Source organism: Felis catus, chromosome D2, assembly GCF_018350175.1.
Source record: "Felis catus isolate Fca126 chromosome D2, F.catus_Fca126_mat1.0, whole genome shotgun sequence".
NCBI classification, from domain to species: Eukaryota; Metazoa; Chordata; class Mammalia; order Carnivora; family Felidae; genus Felis; species Felis catus.
The window spans coordinates 46,235,602-46,256,585 of record NC_058378.1 but is presented as its reverse complement, the minus strand read 5'-3'; the positions used below and the strand labels follow the sequence as shown (position 1 = coordinate 46,256,585).

The 20,984-nt window shown below is 35.7% G+C and overlaps 1 protein-coding gene across 6 annotated transcripts in view; it reads right to left on the bottom strand.

Annotated features, from left to right (window-relative positions):
* The window catches only part of MAPK8 (mitogen-activated protein kinase 8), a 98,080-nt gene that overhangs the window by 39,811 nt on the left and 37,285 nt on the right, over positions 1–20,984 (bottom strand). For 5 of the 6 annotated variants that reach the window (XM_023240656.2, XM_045040293.1, XM_023240655.2 and 2 more), the window contains one exon: positions 366–536. In XM_023240656.2, coding sequence (XP_023096424.1) covers positions 366–487 — 122 coding nt within the window. In that variant the 5' untranslated portion in view covers positions 488–536. Of the gene's footprint in view, positions 1–365; positions 537–2,485; positions 2,615–20,984 lie in introns of those variants that run through there. The other variant, XM_045040294.1, reaches the window with a different exon arrangement.

Genomic DNA, 20,984 nt, shown 5'->3' with positions numbered 1-20,984 from the left:
TGATGATTAAGTGAAGCTTCTTATTAAACTAGCTATGGGAATAGATGTATACATGGAATTAACAAGCATGCCACTTATTCTTTCCTGATATAGATTATTTGTCTTTACATGGCTTATGACCACGTATTTAATCATAATTTATACTTAAAGATGACAGTGCTGATTTATAAAGTTGTGTTTAATGAATAATAAACAACATCAACCCAGAACAAAATTATTACCATATTATAGCTTTAATTTAAATAACATAGTTTTATTTTAACTTTTTTGAAGCAAGTTAAATATTTACCAAGGTATCTATATTACAAGAGGAGAAAAGATAGCAGTTAATGATTCTCTGCCTAATTTTTGGAAGTAAAACTTACCATACTATTCCTTGAGCTCCTGAGCCTATAGGTTTTAAATTCTGATATCGTTTCAAAACTGTAAATGTAGAATCTCCAATCTCTACACTATAAAAATTGCTGTCACGCTTGCTTCTGCTCATGATGGCAAACAATTAATTTAATGGCTTCATCCAAATATTCACCGAGAAGCTGCAAAATGGAACAAAATGTGATGTTAACAAAATGAATGTATTTAATCTTAAAATTCGAGTCTTCACTCTGTTCACTGATAGTAACACAGACTGCTACAGCACGGTAAAAGAGCTACTTCATTAAAATACATTAAAACACAAATAGAAAGAAAAAATACCTCAGAACTTGGTTAGCATCTGCCATACTTGAGAGGATTGATAGTTAAAAACAAAACAAAGCTTTTATAAGGGTAAACAATTTCTTCACTGTAAGTCACTAGTATTAATATGCATACATGTCTTAACTTATTGGAAAACTGTAAAAACATTTTAACAAAAGCAAATAATTATAACTAAACATGCTTTTAAGGTCACTTCCATAGTTTAAAATTTAAAACCAGTCATTTTATGTATTTATTACAGATTACTGAAAACTGAATTTTTGTGAGAAATTGATACTATCATAATTTGCAAACTCATTTAATATGACATGGAAGAAACAACCAACTGGCAGGCAAGTAAGCTGGTTAGCATGTATCACCCCTACCTAACACAGTACAGTGCTGTCACCATGCCCCTGACCCCCAACAGCAACATCCAGGGTGTAATGCATATGTTGTTAGAATGGTTGAAAGGATGAGAAGAAGGGTAGAAACTATACGATAAAATAAAAAGATAACAAAGTTAAAAATGAGAAAATATATAGAGAAAAGCATTTAGTATATTAGGATATGAAATAAAGCAATATACTGTTCTGAATTGTGGGGCCTCAGAAGCATAACCTAAGTTCTGACCACAGTTCTTTGCCACATGCCTGATTATAAGCCAAGAAGTCTTTTTCTACTTGTTTGAGCTGTATTTATTGACATACCTACTACTCATTCTAGACAGAAGTGGCCTATTGCAAAATGCATGCAAGACAGCTCCAACCTACTCCCCACATCCCACAATAAGACTAGAAACCAGTTAAGTCTAAAGAATTACTGTTTGTGTGTGTGGTTGCAGGGCAACGCCTACAAAAACAAAAATAAAAACAAAATCCTGATTAGACTTACAATGCAAAGAATCAATTTAACAAACACTAAGAATTACTAAGTGTCTAACCTGCGCCAGGCACTGTATTGCGCCCTAGAGCCAGACTATGTAGAAGCTCATGAACTGGATTCTAACAGTTTAATTCCCAGAGTAGGACAGAAACCACTGAACAGCTCCCTGGCTGCTACCTGGAGATTACACTCCAAGAGGAGGCGGAGCAAGAGTTGTAAAACTAGTTGCAAAACTAGTAAGCTATTGTACTAATCCAGATAAGAGAGAAAATTAAAATTAATGAGAATTCTTAGATGTGATGGCGTTAAGAATAAACAGAAACTAAACAAAAATGTCCAAATGGTGTAAGCTTTAAAAAAGAAGGTAAATAAATTGAAAGCAATTGAAAAGTCGGATCAATGATTTGGTTAAATTAAAGAGGGGTCAGAGAAACACTTCCAAAATTAGTAACTAAAACTAGTCATGTAACGCTCCAGGGAGAAGTGTCTGAAATGACAAGTGTCATCAATCTACCTAAGTGGAACCAGAGGCTTAAAGGAAAAAGTTTGCTCATGATTTAAACACTCAGATATACCCGTAGGCTGATCAAATATAGGTATTGGTTACCCAGACCAATTTCTTAACTTAACCTGAATTCCTTCTTGTCTACTGGAGTAGGGAAATAGAAAGAGAAGTGAAAAGAGGAAAAGAAGGAAGCATTGGGTGTCAGCGCCCTCATCAAATATTCTACACATTTATCCTGGAAACTAGGTCGGCCCAGGGCCTGAAGACAGTAATAATGCTCTCTGGTAATTTGCACATATGGCCAGAGACTGAGCACAGAGCCTCCTTAATGGCAAGGAAAGGCTTCTCTTTATTCTCAGAACAGAATGGCCCAGGAGCAGGAGTGCCCATGGTATGCACGCAGAAGTCTAGACTAACCTGTGGCAGCAGCTGAGCAATGATAGCTACAACACCCCAGAACAGAGCAGGGATAGCAGGCAGAGTACCCAAGGTTAAGTAGGCAGACCCAGCCAGTAGTACCCTCTGTAGAAGCCACAGCTGCCACTCCTACAAAAAGGAAATAGAAAACTCTACTCACTTACATTATCAGTTGTACAATATTTACCGGCACACCTGAGTAAAAATCTATGTTGAGTACCAAAACACAATAGTATTCAGCATCTGGCCATCCACAGAACTTGCAGTTAAGACAGATAAGGAGACCTTACATTGCTTAGAATCTGCTGGTGTATCACTATGGTTGTGATAAGAGCAGTGAAGGGAAAGGACAGGATGCTGATAGAAGCAAGCCTGCTAGTCTGGGCTCAAGAAAAAATTCCCTTTATGTTGTGATGTTTGAGCAGGATCTGAACACAGATTATGAGTTAACCAGACACGGAAATAAGGGAGTTTTCTAGGCAGAACAATCTATGCTGCATCCCTTTTTACAACCCAATAGTATTCCATTGTGTGGATATACCATTTGGACATTTGCATTGTTGCCAGTCTGGAGGTTATTACAAATAACGCTAGTATAAACATTCACCCTCCCCCTGCCATTCATCTTGGGTAAATACCTAGGAATGGGGTTTTTGACTCTTACGTTTAATTTTACAAGAAATTGCCAAACTGTTTTCCAAAGTGGCCATACCATTTTTCATTCCTACCAGCAAAGTAAGTCAAAGTAAGCAAAAGTAAGCAAAGTAACCTTCTTGTGATTGCCAATTTCTTGTGATTTTACATTTTACTAGCGGGTGCACAGTGGTATTTCACTGTGGCTTACATTTGCATTTCCTAATAATTAACGATGCTGCACATTTTTTCATGGGTTTATATGCTACATCTTTTTTTTGTGAAGTAGCTAATTAATTCTTTTGCCCATTTAAAAATATAATTGTTTTGGTACTTATTTATATATTCTGGATATACATCCTTTATCAGATGTGCAAGCATTTTTTCCCAGTCTGTGGCTTGCCTTTCTATTTTCTTAACAGTGTCTTTTTCTTAAAACTGTTTACTGTGAAATAATTTTAAACCAACACAGATGTTACAAAAATAGTACAGAGTTCCTGGCAATGCTTCACCCAGCTTCACTCAAATGAGAGCATTTGACATAACCATAGTACAATTATCAAAAATTGATATTTGATAGAGAAAGTTTACATTGGTACATACTATTAGCCAACAAGGAAACGGACATTGTTCAGATTTTACTTGTTTTTATATGCACTTTGTGTGTGTGTGTACAGTTCTATGTAAATTTATCACATACACCTATTAGTGTAATCTCTATCACAATCAGAATACAGAAGTGTTTCATCTCACCAAAGAAAATCCTTCACGTTATCCCTGTATATAATCACACTTTCTTGCCAACCCTACCCCTGGCAGTTTGATCTGTTTCCACCACTATCATTTTTTTTTCATTTAAATAATGTTATATAAATGGAATCACATAATATGTAATCCTTTATATATATTACAGTTCCCAATATATAGGCCTTGCAAAATTTTGTTCAGTTTCTCCTTAAGTATTAATATTCTGGGTGCTATTGTAAATGTTTTCATGTTAATTAATTTTTAAATTTTCAATTGTTCATTGGTAGCATATAGAAATACAATTAAGTTTTCTGTATGATAACTTTGTACAAAGCTCATTTATTAGTCTTAGTAGCCTTTTTTGTGGATTCTTTGAGATGTCCTACATACACAGTTTCATTTCTTCATTTCCAACTTGGATGCCTCTGACTTCCTTTTCTTGCCCTACTGTACTAACTATAATTTCCATACAATCCAGAATAGAAGTGGCAAGAGCAAACAAACATCATTCCCTTGGTTCCTGATCTTAGAGAAAGCATTTAGTCTTTCATCACTAAGTATGATGTAAATGACAGGATTTTACGAGATGCCATTTAACAAGATAAGAAAGTTCTCCTTATGGCCTATTTCACTGAGAGTTTTTAGTATTAATGAGTACTGAATTTTGTCAAATGACTTTTCTGGATCTATTGAGATAATAATATAGTTTTGCCTTCTTAGTTGGTTTATATGATGAATTACACTGATGATTTTCAAATGTTGAACCAACCTGTATTCTTGTAATGAATCCCACTAAGTCAAAAGTATCCTTTTTATTTTAATTCACTTGGCTTAAACTGTGTCGAAGGTTTTTCAATTTATTTTTATAGGGAATACTGGTCTGTAGTTTTCTTTCACGGTGAATGTAATGAGTTGGGAAGTGTTCCCTCCTCTTTTTCTGAAAGACTCTGTGTAGAAGTGGTATTATTTGATCTTGGAATATCTGATAAAATGTCTCTGGAAAGCCTTCAAGGACAAGGGTTTTTTTGTGGAAAGGTTTTCATTGCAAATTAAAAAAAAAAAAAAAACAACTAATACACACATACACAGAGGACTATTCAGGCTTTCGATTTCTTCTTAAACGAGGTTTAGTAGTTCTGTGTTTTTCAAGGAATTTGCTAATTTCATCTAAGTTGTCCAATGTGATGTCTACAGGATCTGTAATCATGTACCCTCTTTCATCCCTGTTATTATAATCCATCTTTTCTCTTTTTTCCTGATTAATCTGGCTAGAATTTTATCACTCTTATTGACCATTTTAAAAAGTTAGAATTTAATTTCTGGTTTTCTGTATTTTTATACTTTTCTATTTCACTACTTCCTGCTCTTGTCTTTATTTCCTTCTTTTTGCTTGTTTTGGGATTGCTCTTCTACTTTCTTATAATGGAAGCTTAAAAGTATTGGTTTGAAAAATTTTTTTAAATAATATAAACATTCAATACCATAATTTGCTCACGACTTTAGCTTCTACCCATAATTTATCATCATATCCATATTCAATAATAAAATAAATACAAACACTTGAATAGGCTTTACTTAATGCCAGGTCCTATTTCAAGTGCTTTATAAATTTATTTTAATCCTCACAAGAGGCCTATGGATGTTTTCTAGTTGTTTATGGCTAAGGGTAAATTCAGTTCTTGTTACTACTATTTGGCTGGAAGCATAAATCCCATATACTCATTTTGTCTGATGTTTCCTTATGTTGAAATAGGAATTACTGTTTTTCCATCTTCCAGATGGTGAAATTAAGTCTTAGAAAGGTTAATTGCCTATGGTTACAAAGTTAGTAAGGAGTAGAAGGAAGATTTGAGTCCTTCACCCATATACTAGAGTCCAAAATGAAAAAAAAAAAATCTTGGTGGTGAAAAAGGATATGAAGGAAGAGGAACAGTTATAAATACACTGAGTCGGAGATATCTCCAAGATATCCAAATGGAAATATCAAGTTGGTAGCCAGATACAGAACTGGACCTCAGAGGAGAGTGTAAGTGAAAGATACAAATTTAGGAGTTGTTGTTACTGAACTAATGAGAATGATGTTACTCAAAAGGAGTGCAGTAGGAAGGGAAAGAGACCTAAGATTCAGCTTTGTAAACACCGACATTTAATGAGCTATTAAAGATAAGCCAACAAAGAAGTCAGAGAAGAGAACCAGACATAGAAAATGAACAGAACACCTTGGAGAAGCCAAGGGAAGTGTTTTTAAAGAACAGTCAGTGGTCAATAGCTCTGAATGCTACAGACATATCAAAGAAACCGCTTGAGTTAGAGTAATGAGGGTAGAAGCTAGACTGGAATGAGCTGAGGTGTGAGAAGGATATGATTTTAGACACAGGTTAAGTAGGTGTCAGTACTTGTATAGAGAAATTTAGCAAAGAGGAAACTGATAGAGAAAGGTAAATGGTCAAGGGGGGTGATTAGATTATATAATATATAACATAGTATAGCATAGCATATATAACACAGAGACAACCTGAACATATTTACCTACTAATAGAAAGGATCCAATATATAGAGGAAGGGTGAGAATAGGGGAATGAAAAAAAATGAAGTTTCAGGTAGCACAATATCTCTGAAAAGGTAGAAAGGAATGGGATCTAGAACACATGTGGCCATACAGATGGAAATGCTGGTGTCACTCTGCCATCAGAAAATACCATCAAGTGACTGAGACAAAAGGATCAATTTTCAAGATAAGGGCATTAAGGCTACTGGTGACATTTATGGAGGATGCATTTGCTGTCCTGTTCTCTCCATGATGAAGCTGGATGAGCACAAGTGTGAGGAAGAAATGGTATGGACTCTGATCACTCATGCCCCTACTCAGGAAAGCCTCTTCTTGGATTAAAAACAAAGGAACTACAGTTGTAGAATTTAGATGTGACTGGTTTTGAGGCTCACAAGAGTAAGAGAATAGACAGGCATTATTATCCCATCCAACAGATTAGTAAACTGAGGTTCAAAAAAGCTAACATGCAATCAATTGCTGTGGAAATGTTGAGGTTCAGCTCTAGCCTTCAAATTTCACCTCTCATTATTCCTACAGTGAGAACACTACAATGTAAACATGGCTAAATTATCAACCCCCAAATCTCTCATGCATCTGAAATTTGCTTATTTTCCCTTTCCTTTTTGTGAAACATTTTCACTTATTTTTTCCATCCCACTATATCTACCAAAGACCAGTTTAAGTATGATGTTCAGGAACCCTTTGCCACTCAAACCAGCCTGAACCTAATGTCTTATCTAAACCACTTTGTATATTTAGATATACAGATTTTACTACCAGACTGTGATCTTTTTGAGGGTAAGGATTACTTTCCTAGGTTTTCAGATTTCCAAAACATATCAGCTCTCTGTATAGTTATTATTTAAATAATAATTGCTAAAAAAGTTAACCAAGAATATGAAGTCACAAATTACTTAATAAATTGTTCTGTTTATCTTCACCAATGTTTTCCTTTGTTAGCAGGGGAAAAGAAGAGATTAAATTAGGTTTTTATGACTCAATTTCTATGACGTCTACACAAGGAACTACTGCTATCAGGCTGGTCCACCTATAAAATGGTTGGTCTGGTAAGCCTGAATGTGGAGACAAACAAGTTAAACTAAATAGTTATATTAAAAGTATTTAGGGGAAAAAAAAGAATGAGTTTAATGCAGCCATACAGATAAGCCTCAAAGACAACAGAAGTAACTCTGGTTGCATCACAAATCTATTTAATAGCTAAGCTTAGAATTTAACCAATTAACTTCAGAAGTTATTCTATAGAAAAGTAAAACTCAACAAGCTAGTATAATCCTCACAGCCAAAAATTATTAGTAAGTATTACGACTTAAGCTTATTATTAAAACACAATAAAGTAGGGGCACCTGGGTGGCTCAGTTGGTTAAGTGGCTAACTTTGGCTCAGGTCATGATCTCACGGTTCATGGGTTTGAGCCCCCCATTGGGCTCTGTGCTGACAGCTCAGAGCCTGGAGACTGCTTTGGATTCTGTGTCTCCTTCTCTCTGCCCATTCCCCACTCACACTCTCTCAAAAATAAATAAAACATTAAAAAAAATTAAAACAGGATGACATAAAACCAACAGGAAAGAAGAAGCAAAATTATTTACTTATCTACCATCTCCAAAGCTGAATGGGCTGAACATACAGACACTTGTATACTTTTTTTTTTCCTAGAGTACTTTACTCTAGTGATTCTCCAATTTAAAGGTACATAATAATGTTCAGAAGTGTGTGTGTGTGTACGCACACACACAGAAGATTTTATACTGTCTTTTATGAGTTAGGGAACTTTCAAGAGTGATTCTGACTTTGGCTTTACATACTGACTTTAAACTCTTAAGTCCAGTGTGCACAAGAGTCCATTCTAAATAACCTGTAAAACTGGCACAAAATCACCCCTAAAAATTATTTAAATCATCGTATACAATAATATTTAGTACAATAATTTTTAGGGCTAAATATGAGATGTTCACCCTATGGAAAACATAGGGACTAATTAAAGCAGAACACAGATTCCTGCCTCCAAGGGCATAAGCTCACTGGGATGGGCAGAACTGTCTGTACTATTTAAACTGTCACTGATCTCAGTTTGTTGGTAAGATATGCATAGTTGGATATTTAAAAGTTAAACCTGTGTAAGATGAAATATCACTGCCATTAAGCATTAAAATAATGAAGCTTCTAGGAAGAAGTTAGAATCTTAAAAGAATTAATTCACCTTATTCAGACTTTATTAAAAAAAGAGGCTAACTGGGCCTACCTGAGGGTTGAAATAATGCCCCTCTAAATTTGAGACTTTTTTCAAAAAATTTAAATTCAAGTTAGTTAACATATAGTGTAAAAATGATTTCAGGAAAGAATTTAGTGATTCATCACTTATATATAACACCCAGTGCTCATCCCAACAAGAGCCCTCCTTAATGCCCATCACCCATTTAGCCCTTCCCCCCCACCTAACACCCCACCAGCAACCCTCAGTTTGTTCTCTGTATTTAAGAGTCTCTTATGGTTTGTCTCCCTCTCAGTTCTTGTATCTTTGCTTCCCTTCCCTTGTGTTCATCTGTTTTGTAACTTAAATTCCATGTATGAGTGAGGTCATATGATATTTGTCTTTCTCTGACATTCTTTCGCTAAGCGTAACACACTCTAGTCCCATCCACGTTGTTGCAAAAATTTCATTATTTTTGATCGCCGAGTTATATTCCATTGTATATATACAGAACATCTTCTTTATCCATTCATCAGTCGATGGATATTTGGGCTCTTTCCATATTTTGGCTATTGTAGATAGTGCTCCTATAAACACTGGGGTACATGCATGTGCCCCTCCGAAACAGCACTCCTGTATCCTTTGGATAAATACCTAATGGTCCAAATGCTGGGTCGCAGGGTAGTTCTATTTTTAATTTCTTAAGGAACCTCCATACTTTTTTCCAGAGTGGCTGTACCAGTCTGCATTCCCATCAGCAATGCAAAAGGGTTCCTCTTTCTCGGCATCCTCACCAACATCTGTTGTTGCCTGAGTTGTTAATTTTAGCCATTCTAACAGGTGTGAGGTGGTATCTCTTCCCTCCTTTTCTGCACTACTCATTTATAAAGAGGATAGAATCTACTCCCACAGATCCTCTGTAAAAAACTAGAAGGTAAATCCTTCAAGCATTAGCTATGTTTCCTTTAAACATGTTATCCTTTAAACATTAATGTGTGTCTTTAGTTATCCATTGAGTGCAGAAAGAAAGTATTCCAGCTAAAAGATAACCTGGATGTCTGGGCCACCAGTGATTCTTTTTACTATATAACAATCATACCTAGTATGCTCTCTTTTCTAGAAAAGTCCCACCCTTCCCCACAAAGGGAGCAGAGGAAATAAGGCTCAGTTTGTACTTCAGCAATCGGCTTTTGTAGGACTTATTTATAAAATAGATGTATCTCTTAATTGAGCTTATTTGAGTAGGTTTATTACATTCCAACCACAAAATAATGCTAACACATCAGTGTCCCTTCACAATTTCTGTATTTTGAGGCAGATGCCTTTAACTAAAATAGCAGCAGCCACATGAACACTAACCTTCAGAATTAGTTTCCAAGACTTCAGACATTCAAGTTATTTATTAACAATCTTAAGACTTTATAGCAGTGTCCTTAGCAATAAAGTAGGATGCTTCTAAGTACCTTCCAACAACAATAACAACCCAATATGTATTCTAATACCATTCACATTTTAGTTAACTGGTATCCAAGGTTCTACAAATTACTTTGTACTCAAAATGGCAAAAATCTCAAAAATATTAAGAAAGCTGGCTCTGGGCTGCTCAACTTTGTGTAGATTGTTTATGTTAGTGGTTAAAATGCAGTGAGAATTTTCTCAATGACATTCATTTCAATAAAAATAGGTAACCTAATCTGTAAGAATACACTATTCCTCAAGGTACTCAAAAAATATTTTCATTTTAAAGCTAAAAAAAATTTATACTTGAAAATTCCTGTCACTTTTTTTTTTTTTTTTTTTTTTAGTTATTAGGCAAGAAAGAATACCTATAGCTTTAAGGGCATCTTTGTACCATGTGGTAGCTTGGGTTAACTGTTCTGCTTTCAAAAAAACTGATCATACGAAAGAACTCATTCCTTGAGACAGATTCAAATGCCTGACCTTTTCTAATTATAATTTTGCCAAATCTTCTAGTAATAAGATTCTCAGGCTCACAAGAGAAGAAAATGTTGATCACATTCAACCACCACCAGAGACACTTCCTAAAACCACAAATTAGAAGTAGCAAGTGAGAAGTGTCCCAGATGCATTGTACGAGGAATTTTATTCATATTAGTTAATTCTACATATAATTACCACTAGTTATCTAGCCAGCAGTGTAATTATGATAAGAATTTTGAAAAAGTGCTATGTAGGTGTTAGAAGAAAGTGATTCCATTACAAACAGCTTTCTGTAATTAAATATGCCTGCTCCCAGGAGAAAAAAAATAATCATTGAATTTCAGAGTAAATTACACCATGTTTCAAAATCTGAAAGCTCAGCAAGATGGAGGACAAAAGCAGCATTTCCATCTGATTGTGATAACCAGATATAACAAATCTAAGCTGAACATTTGCAAGATTAATAAAAAGGTTTAATCGCCCAGTTACAAACCTATAATCAATCACTCAGAAAGAGCTTCAATTTTAAGCTCTAATTCATCTTCAAGATGCCCTTCACAGAGTAAGATCTATTATCTTGTACCAACCATAAAAATCTCTCTTTTTTTCACTAATAACACATTAACAACAACAAAGGCTAAAGACTAAAAACACAGATTTTTTTTTCCCTGCATAAATTTACAGCAGATACTAAGTACTTCTCCTCTAATCCTCCTTCCCCCATACTTCCCCAAAAGATTTATTACTTGGAGTAGTCCAATAACCTACATGAGGAAAAAGCTCATGGAATCTCTTAAAAAGCAATTTAAACATAACATGGGTGTCCCCATGCTAAATGGCAGAAATGATAAAATGGCTTTCTGGTTTGGAGTTTTTGATTCATGAAAGTCAACAATGCTAGCTAACTTAAGAGCATTTATTTATCCCTAAAGGGGCCTCTAATAATTTTAAACCATAAAACAATGAAGTGCTTTGAAGGAAAAAGATCCTTAAATAATAATGTCAAATGATTTGATGCAACAAATGGCACAGAGGAAACAAAACAAAGCATGCTAGATTCAGTACAAGAATGAATTGATAATAGGGCTCAAAAGGCCCCAGGAGTATTATAGCCCTGAGTAATAATAATTATGATACTCCTGAGGCATTAAGAAATTAAGTGACCAGTGTACTCCATTTCAGAAAGCCAGAACCTGGCCAAAAACTTTTATAAAGAAGTTAATCAAAGTTATGGTTTTTAAATGTTAGTATATTGAGGAGAAAAAAACAATCACATATAATACACAACATTCACTGGCAATAAACATGTTGCAAAAAGTCACAATTACTTCTCAAATCCTTACAATCACCTTTCATGCTTCACTATCTCTTGAACCCCTGGAAAAACCATTCACAAGTTCCCCAAATCCAGGACCTGCTCAGTCAACTCTTCTTGAACCACTCTGCAAATTGCTCAAACCTGGCAAGCAACTTTTCTCATCTACTTCCCACTCTTTAAATGCATATAGTACCTAAAAAGACCTTACCTTTCTATATACAGTAAAACCTTGGTTTGCAAGTACAATTTGTTCTGGAAACATGCTTGTAATCCAAAGCACTCGTATATCAAAGCAAATTTCAAGAACCACTGGCTCAGTTGTGATCATGTGATATTTGGCATCATAACTACTCATCTTGCAAGACATCACTTGTTTATCAAGTTAAAATTTATTAGAAATGTTTGCTCATCTTGGGACACCTGGGTGGCTCAGTCAGTTAAGCATCTGATTCAGCTCAGATCACGATCTTGTAGTTCATGACTCGAGCCCCGCACAGGGCTCTGTGCTGACAGCTCAGAGGCCGGAGCCTGCTTCAGATTCTGTGTCTCCCTCTCTCTCTGCCCCTCCCCTGCTCACACTCTTTCTCAAAAATAAAACATTAAAAAAAATTTTTTTTAAACAATTATTTGCTCATCTTGCAGAACGCTTGCAGATCAAGTTACTCACAATCCAAGGTTTTACTGTATTTCTCTTCCTTGGTAAATTCATGGCTTCAATTATGATCTCCCAGTTTTATTTCCAGACCAGAACTCTCTCCTATATATTCAACTGTCTCTTAGTCATCTGAGTATGTTCTATAGGTATTCAAACTATAAATAGTTAAAATCGAACCTTTCTTTCTTCCAAAACTCACTCTTCCTTCTGTATCTATTTCTTTTACCAGCAGTACCATTCTTCTAGTAAAACTATTGGTTCATTTTCCTTTAGTGTCACCTTCACCTTAGGATCAGTCCCTTACAGAGTTATTCTCATTTATTCTTTGCACACACGGACCCTCAGGCTTTTAAAGCTTCTACTTTTTTCCTTCCTCATCTTAAATTCCAGTCCATTAGTCAGACCACCACTAAGCCAACATCCCTGCTCTGCTCTCTCCTGATGCACTAACCTGGAATAACACAGTGTGGACCAAACTGGCTGTCTCCTGAGTCTATACAGAAGCTGCTGAACAAAAAATACAATGGTGCATACTGGTACTGCTTTTAAATTCAAGGCGTGAAAACTAAGCCAGACAGATAATCCTAGATTTCCCTAGTCAGCTGTCTTCTCTAATTTCTACAGTACAGTTGACCAAGGAACAGCACAGGTTTGAATTGTGTAGGTCCACTCATATGTGAATTTTTTTCAATAAATATAGCACAGTATTATATAAATGTATTTTCTCTTCCTTCTGATTTTCTAAATAGCATTTTCTTAGTCACATTTTCTTTTCTCTAGCGTACTTTATTGTAAGAATACAGTATATGATACATATACATAATATGCATTAATCTACTATTTATGTTATCAGTAAAGCTTCCCATCAATAGCAGGCTGTAAATAGTTAAGTTCTGGAGAAGTCAAAAGTTAGATGCAGATTTTCCACTGCATGAAGGCTGGCACCCCTAACCCCCACATTATTCAAGGGTCAACAGAATCTATGTCAAATAGTCCCCCTGCTCTTTAAATCTTCAACCTTACCTTACTTGCAGATAATAACAATCTCTTCCTAGAGAAAACCAAAGTCAGAAAATCTCTTGCCGAACTAATATCCATATATTTACTTTTGCTTCATCCTTCATTATTACAATGTAACAACAGTGCTCTGAATAACTACTATTGCTCAAATAATCATCACTCTTTCTCCTAGCACTCAATAATGAATAAGGCCCTACTATTTAAAAAAATACATACACACGCTTAAAAAACTCTATTTCACCATCAAAAGCAATCTCTAGCCATAGGCCCCTCTCTCTCCTTGCATTCAAATTTCTCAAGCACTATTTGCTATTTTGATCTCTACCCCTCAGAGAGTTCTCAACCTTCTGCTTCCATTTTCACCACTTCCATTAAACTCATTCACCAAGGTGATCAACAAACTCCTTGCTCTGAAAGTCAACCTAATTTTACTCAGCAGAATCTGGCACTGTTCACCACATTCTCCTCTTTCCTTGGGTTCCTAAAAACATTGCGTTTTCTGATTTTTCTCACTTATCGGTCTTCCCTTACAAACTCCTTTTCCCTGCCAGCCCTCAAATAGGATTGTCTTCAGCACAGTCCTGGCTCTCTTCTATTGTTATCTCTCCCAGGGCCATCTTATCCATTCTCATGGCTTCAGTTAATACTTAAAACTAGCTTTCAAATATTTAACTACCACTGAGCTTTTTCCTCTGCCCTAGATGCATACATTCAATGGTCTATTAAACATCTCCATTTAGATGTCTCAAAGCTACCTCAAGCTCTGAATGTACAATAAGGAAGAATTCATTCCATCTCCTTCAATCCCACCAAACCTATTTCTATGTTCTTTCTAGCTCTGGGTGCTATCATGGTGAACTCAGGTATTCAAGTCAGAAACACAGACATTATCCTTGATTCTTTATCCTCCCATATCCAATGGATTCAATCTTTACCACAAATTTATTCTCTTCGAACTCACCACCACTCCAACTCTGGCCAACATCTATTGTCTGAATTATTTTATTCTCCCAAAGAAGACCTCTAGTCTCCCTGCCCTCAATTCTTCATTCTACTGTCAGACTGATCTTCTAAATTTGATTAATTCCGAGAAATCTCCCCAGCCCATAACTCACTGCACCCCTTTAATTATGAGAGGGGTGGGCTTTGAAGCAGTTATGCTTCTGCTGTATGCTCTCCTGGCCAGAGCTGATTATATCTAGGGGAAACAACTGACGTAATGAGCCAATTGGATTTTCTCCACACAATCTGGAACTGAGAGAAAAACTAAGAGGCTGTGGGTTAGCTTTCTAGTTAAAAGAAACCGAGAAGCCAGTACAGAAAGAAAAGACAATAAAACAGAAGCTAGAGACAAGACACCTTGCGGTGAAGGTGAGGGAGAAGGAAAGCAAGAGCACCTGATAATAATTCAGGACGTGTTTTTGGTTCCAGACCTTTCTGAGGTCTGCTGTACTTCCTTACCCTTGCATATGCTGAATATCTCTGGGTCACTTTCTTTGTGTTTTGCCAAAGTTTCTTACTTAAAACTAAAGCATCCTTAACAAAAATAATCCTTCTAACATGCAAATTTGATCCGGCATCTCCTTTGCTTAAAATCATACCTTGGTTTCCTTCTGCTCATAGGACAAAGCCCAAACCTTTCATGAGGGTTTTCAGGGCTATGGATGATTTAGCCCTGGCCTCCCCAGCGTCCAGCATACAGCCACAATTAATTTATTTTAGTTCCACAATGTACCACAATCTCTCTCACCTACAAGGTGACACATGGTTTCTTTTTACCTGCAACATACTTCTCCCCACTCACTTTCCCTGGTCAAGATGTACACAACAGTAAGGTTTCTGAGTTTAGTGGCCAGTGCAGTCACTCTCAGGGCACAGTAGCTTTCCTCTATGGCAGCATATGTATTACTGTGTTTGTAAATGTTTGGGCTTCCCATTGGACTAATAAAAACCCTGTAAGGACAAATAGCATTTGTTTTGTTCACAGTTGTGTTCTCAGAATTGCACAGCAGATACCTAAATACTTATGAATAAATTAATCTAATACTTATGAATAAATTAATCTAATGAGTTGACAAATCATGTTGATTTTCCTCTGGTATCTTGGATAAATTCTTTATTTCTGTAGACACTATCCTATTGAATCTCATTTCTTCTTCTCTAAACTATTTCAATGAATTTTTAATCTCTCCGCCTAATTTCACCCCACTGAAATCCATCCTATCTCCTGTAACAACTAGGTATTAAAAAAAATGTCAATTCTCTCCTCTGCTTAAAAACTACCTCTAGAACAAAGTCTATTCAAGTGGACTACTTTTTATTTCTTGAACGTATCAAACTTTTCTGCCTTTACGTCTCTGTTCTTTTCTGTGAAACACCTTTCTTCATCATTTCCAAGTGTTTAAATATAAGCCATCACATAAGGCCAGAAAATGGTACTTGTCATCTGAATTTTATCTATACCTTTCATGACACTTAATATTTTTTATACTGTACTAAAAGTTACCTATATATCCAACTGTAAAATTTTATGTCAACAAAAAATGTCAAGTTTCTTGGTTACGCAAAGATAAAACATGTAAAGCAATTCAATGTAAATGATTTGAATGAGTTATTAATGCTCCCGAATATGATAATGACTACTTATTAGTAATAAAATTCTATTTGTCTACAACATAGACTTTTCATGTTTAAAATGTTTTCGTTACCAAGGGTTGTTGTTTTGTCCTGGTTAATGACATCCCTTTAAAAAACTAACTTGAAACTTACTTTGTATTAACTAAAATGTCTTAATTGTAAAACTATACAATTAACAAGGGTATTTCAGTCAATATTAAATTTTCCTTTGTGAGCTTGGTATCTCAGATGGTTCTTGGTTTAACACCTTCTAATCATTCAGTTAAATATTCAAGTCCAGAAAAACAAAGTGAAATAACATTTGTGATTATGCAGCAGGGATGAGTCAAGAAAGTAAGATTTTTTTGGTTTAACACCTTCTATCACTCAGTTAAATATTCACATCCAGAAAAACAAAGTGAAATAACATTTGTGATTACACAGCAGAGAGGATTCAAGAAAGCAAGATTTTTTTTTTTTTTTTTTTTGAAGCCAGCCATTAAAGTGCAGTAAGAAAGCTTTCCAAATATCCTAGCTGCTTCAGAATAGTTAGCTGCCAATACTTAGGGCGAAAAATTTACTTTTCAATCCTATATGGCATTTTTTTTCCCCAACTATGTGTCCCAACCCACTGATGGATCATGAAATCAATTTTGATTAGATTTTTCAAATGAAACAGAAGAGAACAGAGTATCAGAGAGAGCAGCTCATGTGTTAATAACTGTGAAACTTTTACTTTCACACACACACAGTGTATACTGTATCAGTATTTTTGTGATGTTTTTATGGACCAGATATTGGTTATGGACCACAATCAAAAAAGTCAAAATAGCAAACCAATGACATTTACAAGACACAGGGATATAAAATATACATTAAAAATATTCATTAAAGGGGCGCCTGGGTGGCGCAGTCGGTTAAGCCTCCGACTTCAGCCAGGTCACGATCTCGTGGTCCGTGAGTTCGAGCCCCGCGTCAGGCTCTGGGCTGATGGCTCAGAGCCTGGAGCCTGTTTCCGATTCTGTGTCTCCCTCTCTCTCTGCCCCTCCCCCGTTCATGCTCTGTCTCTCTGTGTCCCAAAAATAAATCAAAAACATTGAAAAAAAATTAAAAAAAAAATTCATTAAAAAAAAAATCCGTTCATTTCCAACTAACAATACGTTATAATGGGTTAAATATTTGACTATACCTAGGGTTCTCTTCAAGAGAACTGTAAGAATTCTCATTTTATTTTTTATTTCTTGTGGACTTTACTTGCCAAGAACATTCTACAAGATATGAAGTAGAACATGCTAGCTATTAAATTCTACCTATTGTGACTTCTTGAATCAGGAAGTGACTAAACAAAATATGCAATTAAGATTTAGAGTAAGTTGATTCAGCAAGATACAATTGTTATCCAATTGTCATTCCACCACTGTAACTCACTGAACATGCGCATTCCTTGACAACTTAGAATTCCTTCCTTATATCTAAAAAATAACTCAGATACATAGCTATCAATAATAAAATGGCTAGAAATTCCACACACTTTTTAAAACACCTTTACCAAGGCACATGGGTGGCTGAGTCGTTAAGCATCTGACTCTGGCTCAGCTCTAACTTTGCCAAAGTTTCGTTATAGACAGATAATTTTACATTCCCCTTGAAAGATAGAATTAAGACTCTCTTTAGCTTATCATTATCTTGGTTATCAAGAGTTGGCAACGCTTTGGAATTTCCATACAATGCAACATTTTATAAATACAGTAACTGTCAATGCCCAATAATACATCAAAAGGAATAAAAATCTCAATGTAAGCAGTGTGTAGGGTAATTTACAAGGTGACAGAGTATAAATTACTCATGGTCATGGGATGACATTGTTTAACTGCAATTTGATGACATAAAATAACATCAATGTGTTCAAGTCAGGAGTTATTTTTGTTTTCATAGTTGTGAAGGTACAATATCAACTTTGAAAACTCTGAAGGATATGTACTAATAAGTGTTTACTAATAAGTGGAAAAGGACGAAGACTACAGAACCAAGAAAAATGATACCACAACCATAGAGAAATTAAATACCTGTTTTATGTAATTTTTTTTTAGTTTGTTTTACTTTATTTCAATCTTGTTTACTTAAGAACCTTAGACAATAACTATATTTCCCGTTTTACACAGCTACATGACCCTTGAAGAATGGAGAATACAAGGGAGTTTTATGAAAAGAAACAACCTGTTATCTAGTTACAATACTGTTAATATATTGTGTATTTTTATTTCAGTCACTTGTCATTTTCCTTTAAATCGTATCATTTTCAAACTGAATGGAATCAATTCATAGTTATTACCATGGGTACTAAATATATGCATATACAATACCTGAAAAATAAGGTTAGGTACAATTTCTCTGGATAAATCACTTTTTACACAAAGTTTACTATCATTATAAGATTATGTCAAAGATAGTATGAGTGATCGCTCTAGTTTCCCAAACACTTCTTTATAACATCAAAGGTGGTTAAAAGATCAACTGTCAAAGGCCATCAATCCACTGGCGTATCTCCCTTTCTGTCAAACTATGGAAGGATCTAACCAGCTAAACACTAAAATTGGTTCTGATACTTCAGGAAATAATAGCTTTCTCTTGGTCAAAAGAATAAAAGCAATCCTTGACATGCCAGAGTCCCAGGTTCCCTTTCTGGAGGCACGAGGACCATTATTCCAGGAGACAACACAGATGCCTAGAAAGAACAAAAGCCCTGAAGTAGGTCTGACATGGATCCAAATTTTGCCTCTCCATTTACTAGTTGTTTGATCCTGGGCAATTTACTTAACCCAGTTGATTCCTCTGTTTCTACATCTGTAAAATGGAGATATTTGTACTTATCTTCCAGGCTACTGGGAAATAATCAAATTAAATACTGTACATTAAATAAGAAACTGGAGGAGCGCCTGGGTAGCTCAGACGGTTAAGTCTCCGACTTTGGCTCAGGTCATGATCTCACAGTTTGTGGGTTCAAGCCCCGTGTAGGGCTCCCATGTAGGGCTCTGTGCTGACAGCTCAGAGCCTGGAGCCTGCTCTGGATTCTGTCTCCCTCTCTGCCCCTTCCCCACTCGTGCTCTGTCTCTCTCTCTCTCTCAAAAATAAATAAAACGTTAAAAAAAAATTTTTTAAATAAGAAACTGGAACATGATAAGCATCCAATCAATCTTAGTTCCCTTTCCTTTCCACTTAACAACTAAAACAACTAACCATGAACATAAAATATTTCTAAAAAAATAGTTTTTAAAAATCTTCTACAATATCAACACAGACAATGTCAAAACAAGATAAAATTCTCCTCGTGATATACACATGATTGATTACAAACACAACTTCCTTCAGCTATTTCATTCTACCTTACTTGGCTTCAGAAACTCAAGGAAAAAAAACTAATGCAATGGGCTTCTTATTGATAAACATTTCCTGTTTATTCATCTGGTATTTCCCCCTCACTGCTTAGTACAGTGCCAAACACATAAACACTCAACAAATATTACCACTGCACTGAAGCAAATATTCCTAATGTGCTTCAAAACCTTATAAAGTACCACCATATTCTGCAAAATGCCTCAGAAGACTATGAGTCAGGAAGAAAAGGATGAGTTACCAACTGTGTGCCTAGTTTGAGGGAATCTATATACAGACTGTTGGCAAGTGAACTGAGGTCCAGAACAGCTCTTCAAAGTAAAATATAAAATCTTCTAAGAATTGTAAAATATACTTTACCTTCTTTACTTTTATATGAAGGACACTTCAGCTACTTCTCAGATGTTTCTAAATAATCAGAAAATGTGAGGAATTTGCAATTAGGTATAAGTAAAGCACTGGAATAACTGGTCCAGATAAGAGCCCATCCAGACACCTTAAAAGCAAGCAGTATTCAGAAAACGGAAATCACAGGCATAGCAGGCAAACATCAGTATGTGCTGCCAAAGTGGTACGCCTGAGCCATCTAGTGGATATGAGAAAAAATAACTTTATTTCTGTAAGAAAAATGCCTACTGTCCCAATTCTCTTCTATGAAGAAAACAATAAGGTGTATGTTTTGGGGAACAGTAAATGACAATCTAGAAAAGATAGTAGAGAACTAAGAAGTAGGTATTGAAGAAAGATGAAGAGAATTAAAGGGGTAACAAGTTTATCTGGATGTTATTCAGATTTTATGGATACAGATGATTAACACAGACAAACACTCATCCTTGAATTTTTCTTAAAACCACATCATCAGAATACATGCAAGAATGTAAAAGACAAAATAAGAAAGATTTCCTCCAGCTACAAAGGTCTGTGGAAAGGCTATAGGCAGTAGAAACAAGGTGGCAGCCTCTGGTTGAAAACAAAAGCGGGGGGAACTGGGAACAGAGTGACAGATGATGCCACCTTTCTGCCTGAGGATTCCCATGCTATTAGGGTTATGAGGACCCCAGCTCACTTAGGATCTCCTGGCACTCACTCCCTGCACTGCCTAGCAGAGCAGGAGGCCCTAGGAAAATGTCTAAGACTTAATAAACTCCAGGCCCCAGGAAGGACGAGAGGATTAAACTCTCCCAAGTACTCAAATCAACAGCACTGCTTCTAAAAGTCAGAATGTGAAAATATAAAAGATTCAGAAGCCACAAATTACTTGAACAGTGTGATATTGGGCAATTCACTTAAATTTGGAATAAATAAGAGGCAAGATTTTAACTCTAAACTTTCATGGGTTTTTAGGTGCCCCCCCCCCAGAGGTTAATTAAAAGAAAATGTGGGGGTTTCTTTGGTTTGAAATTTTTTCCAATTAAC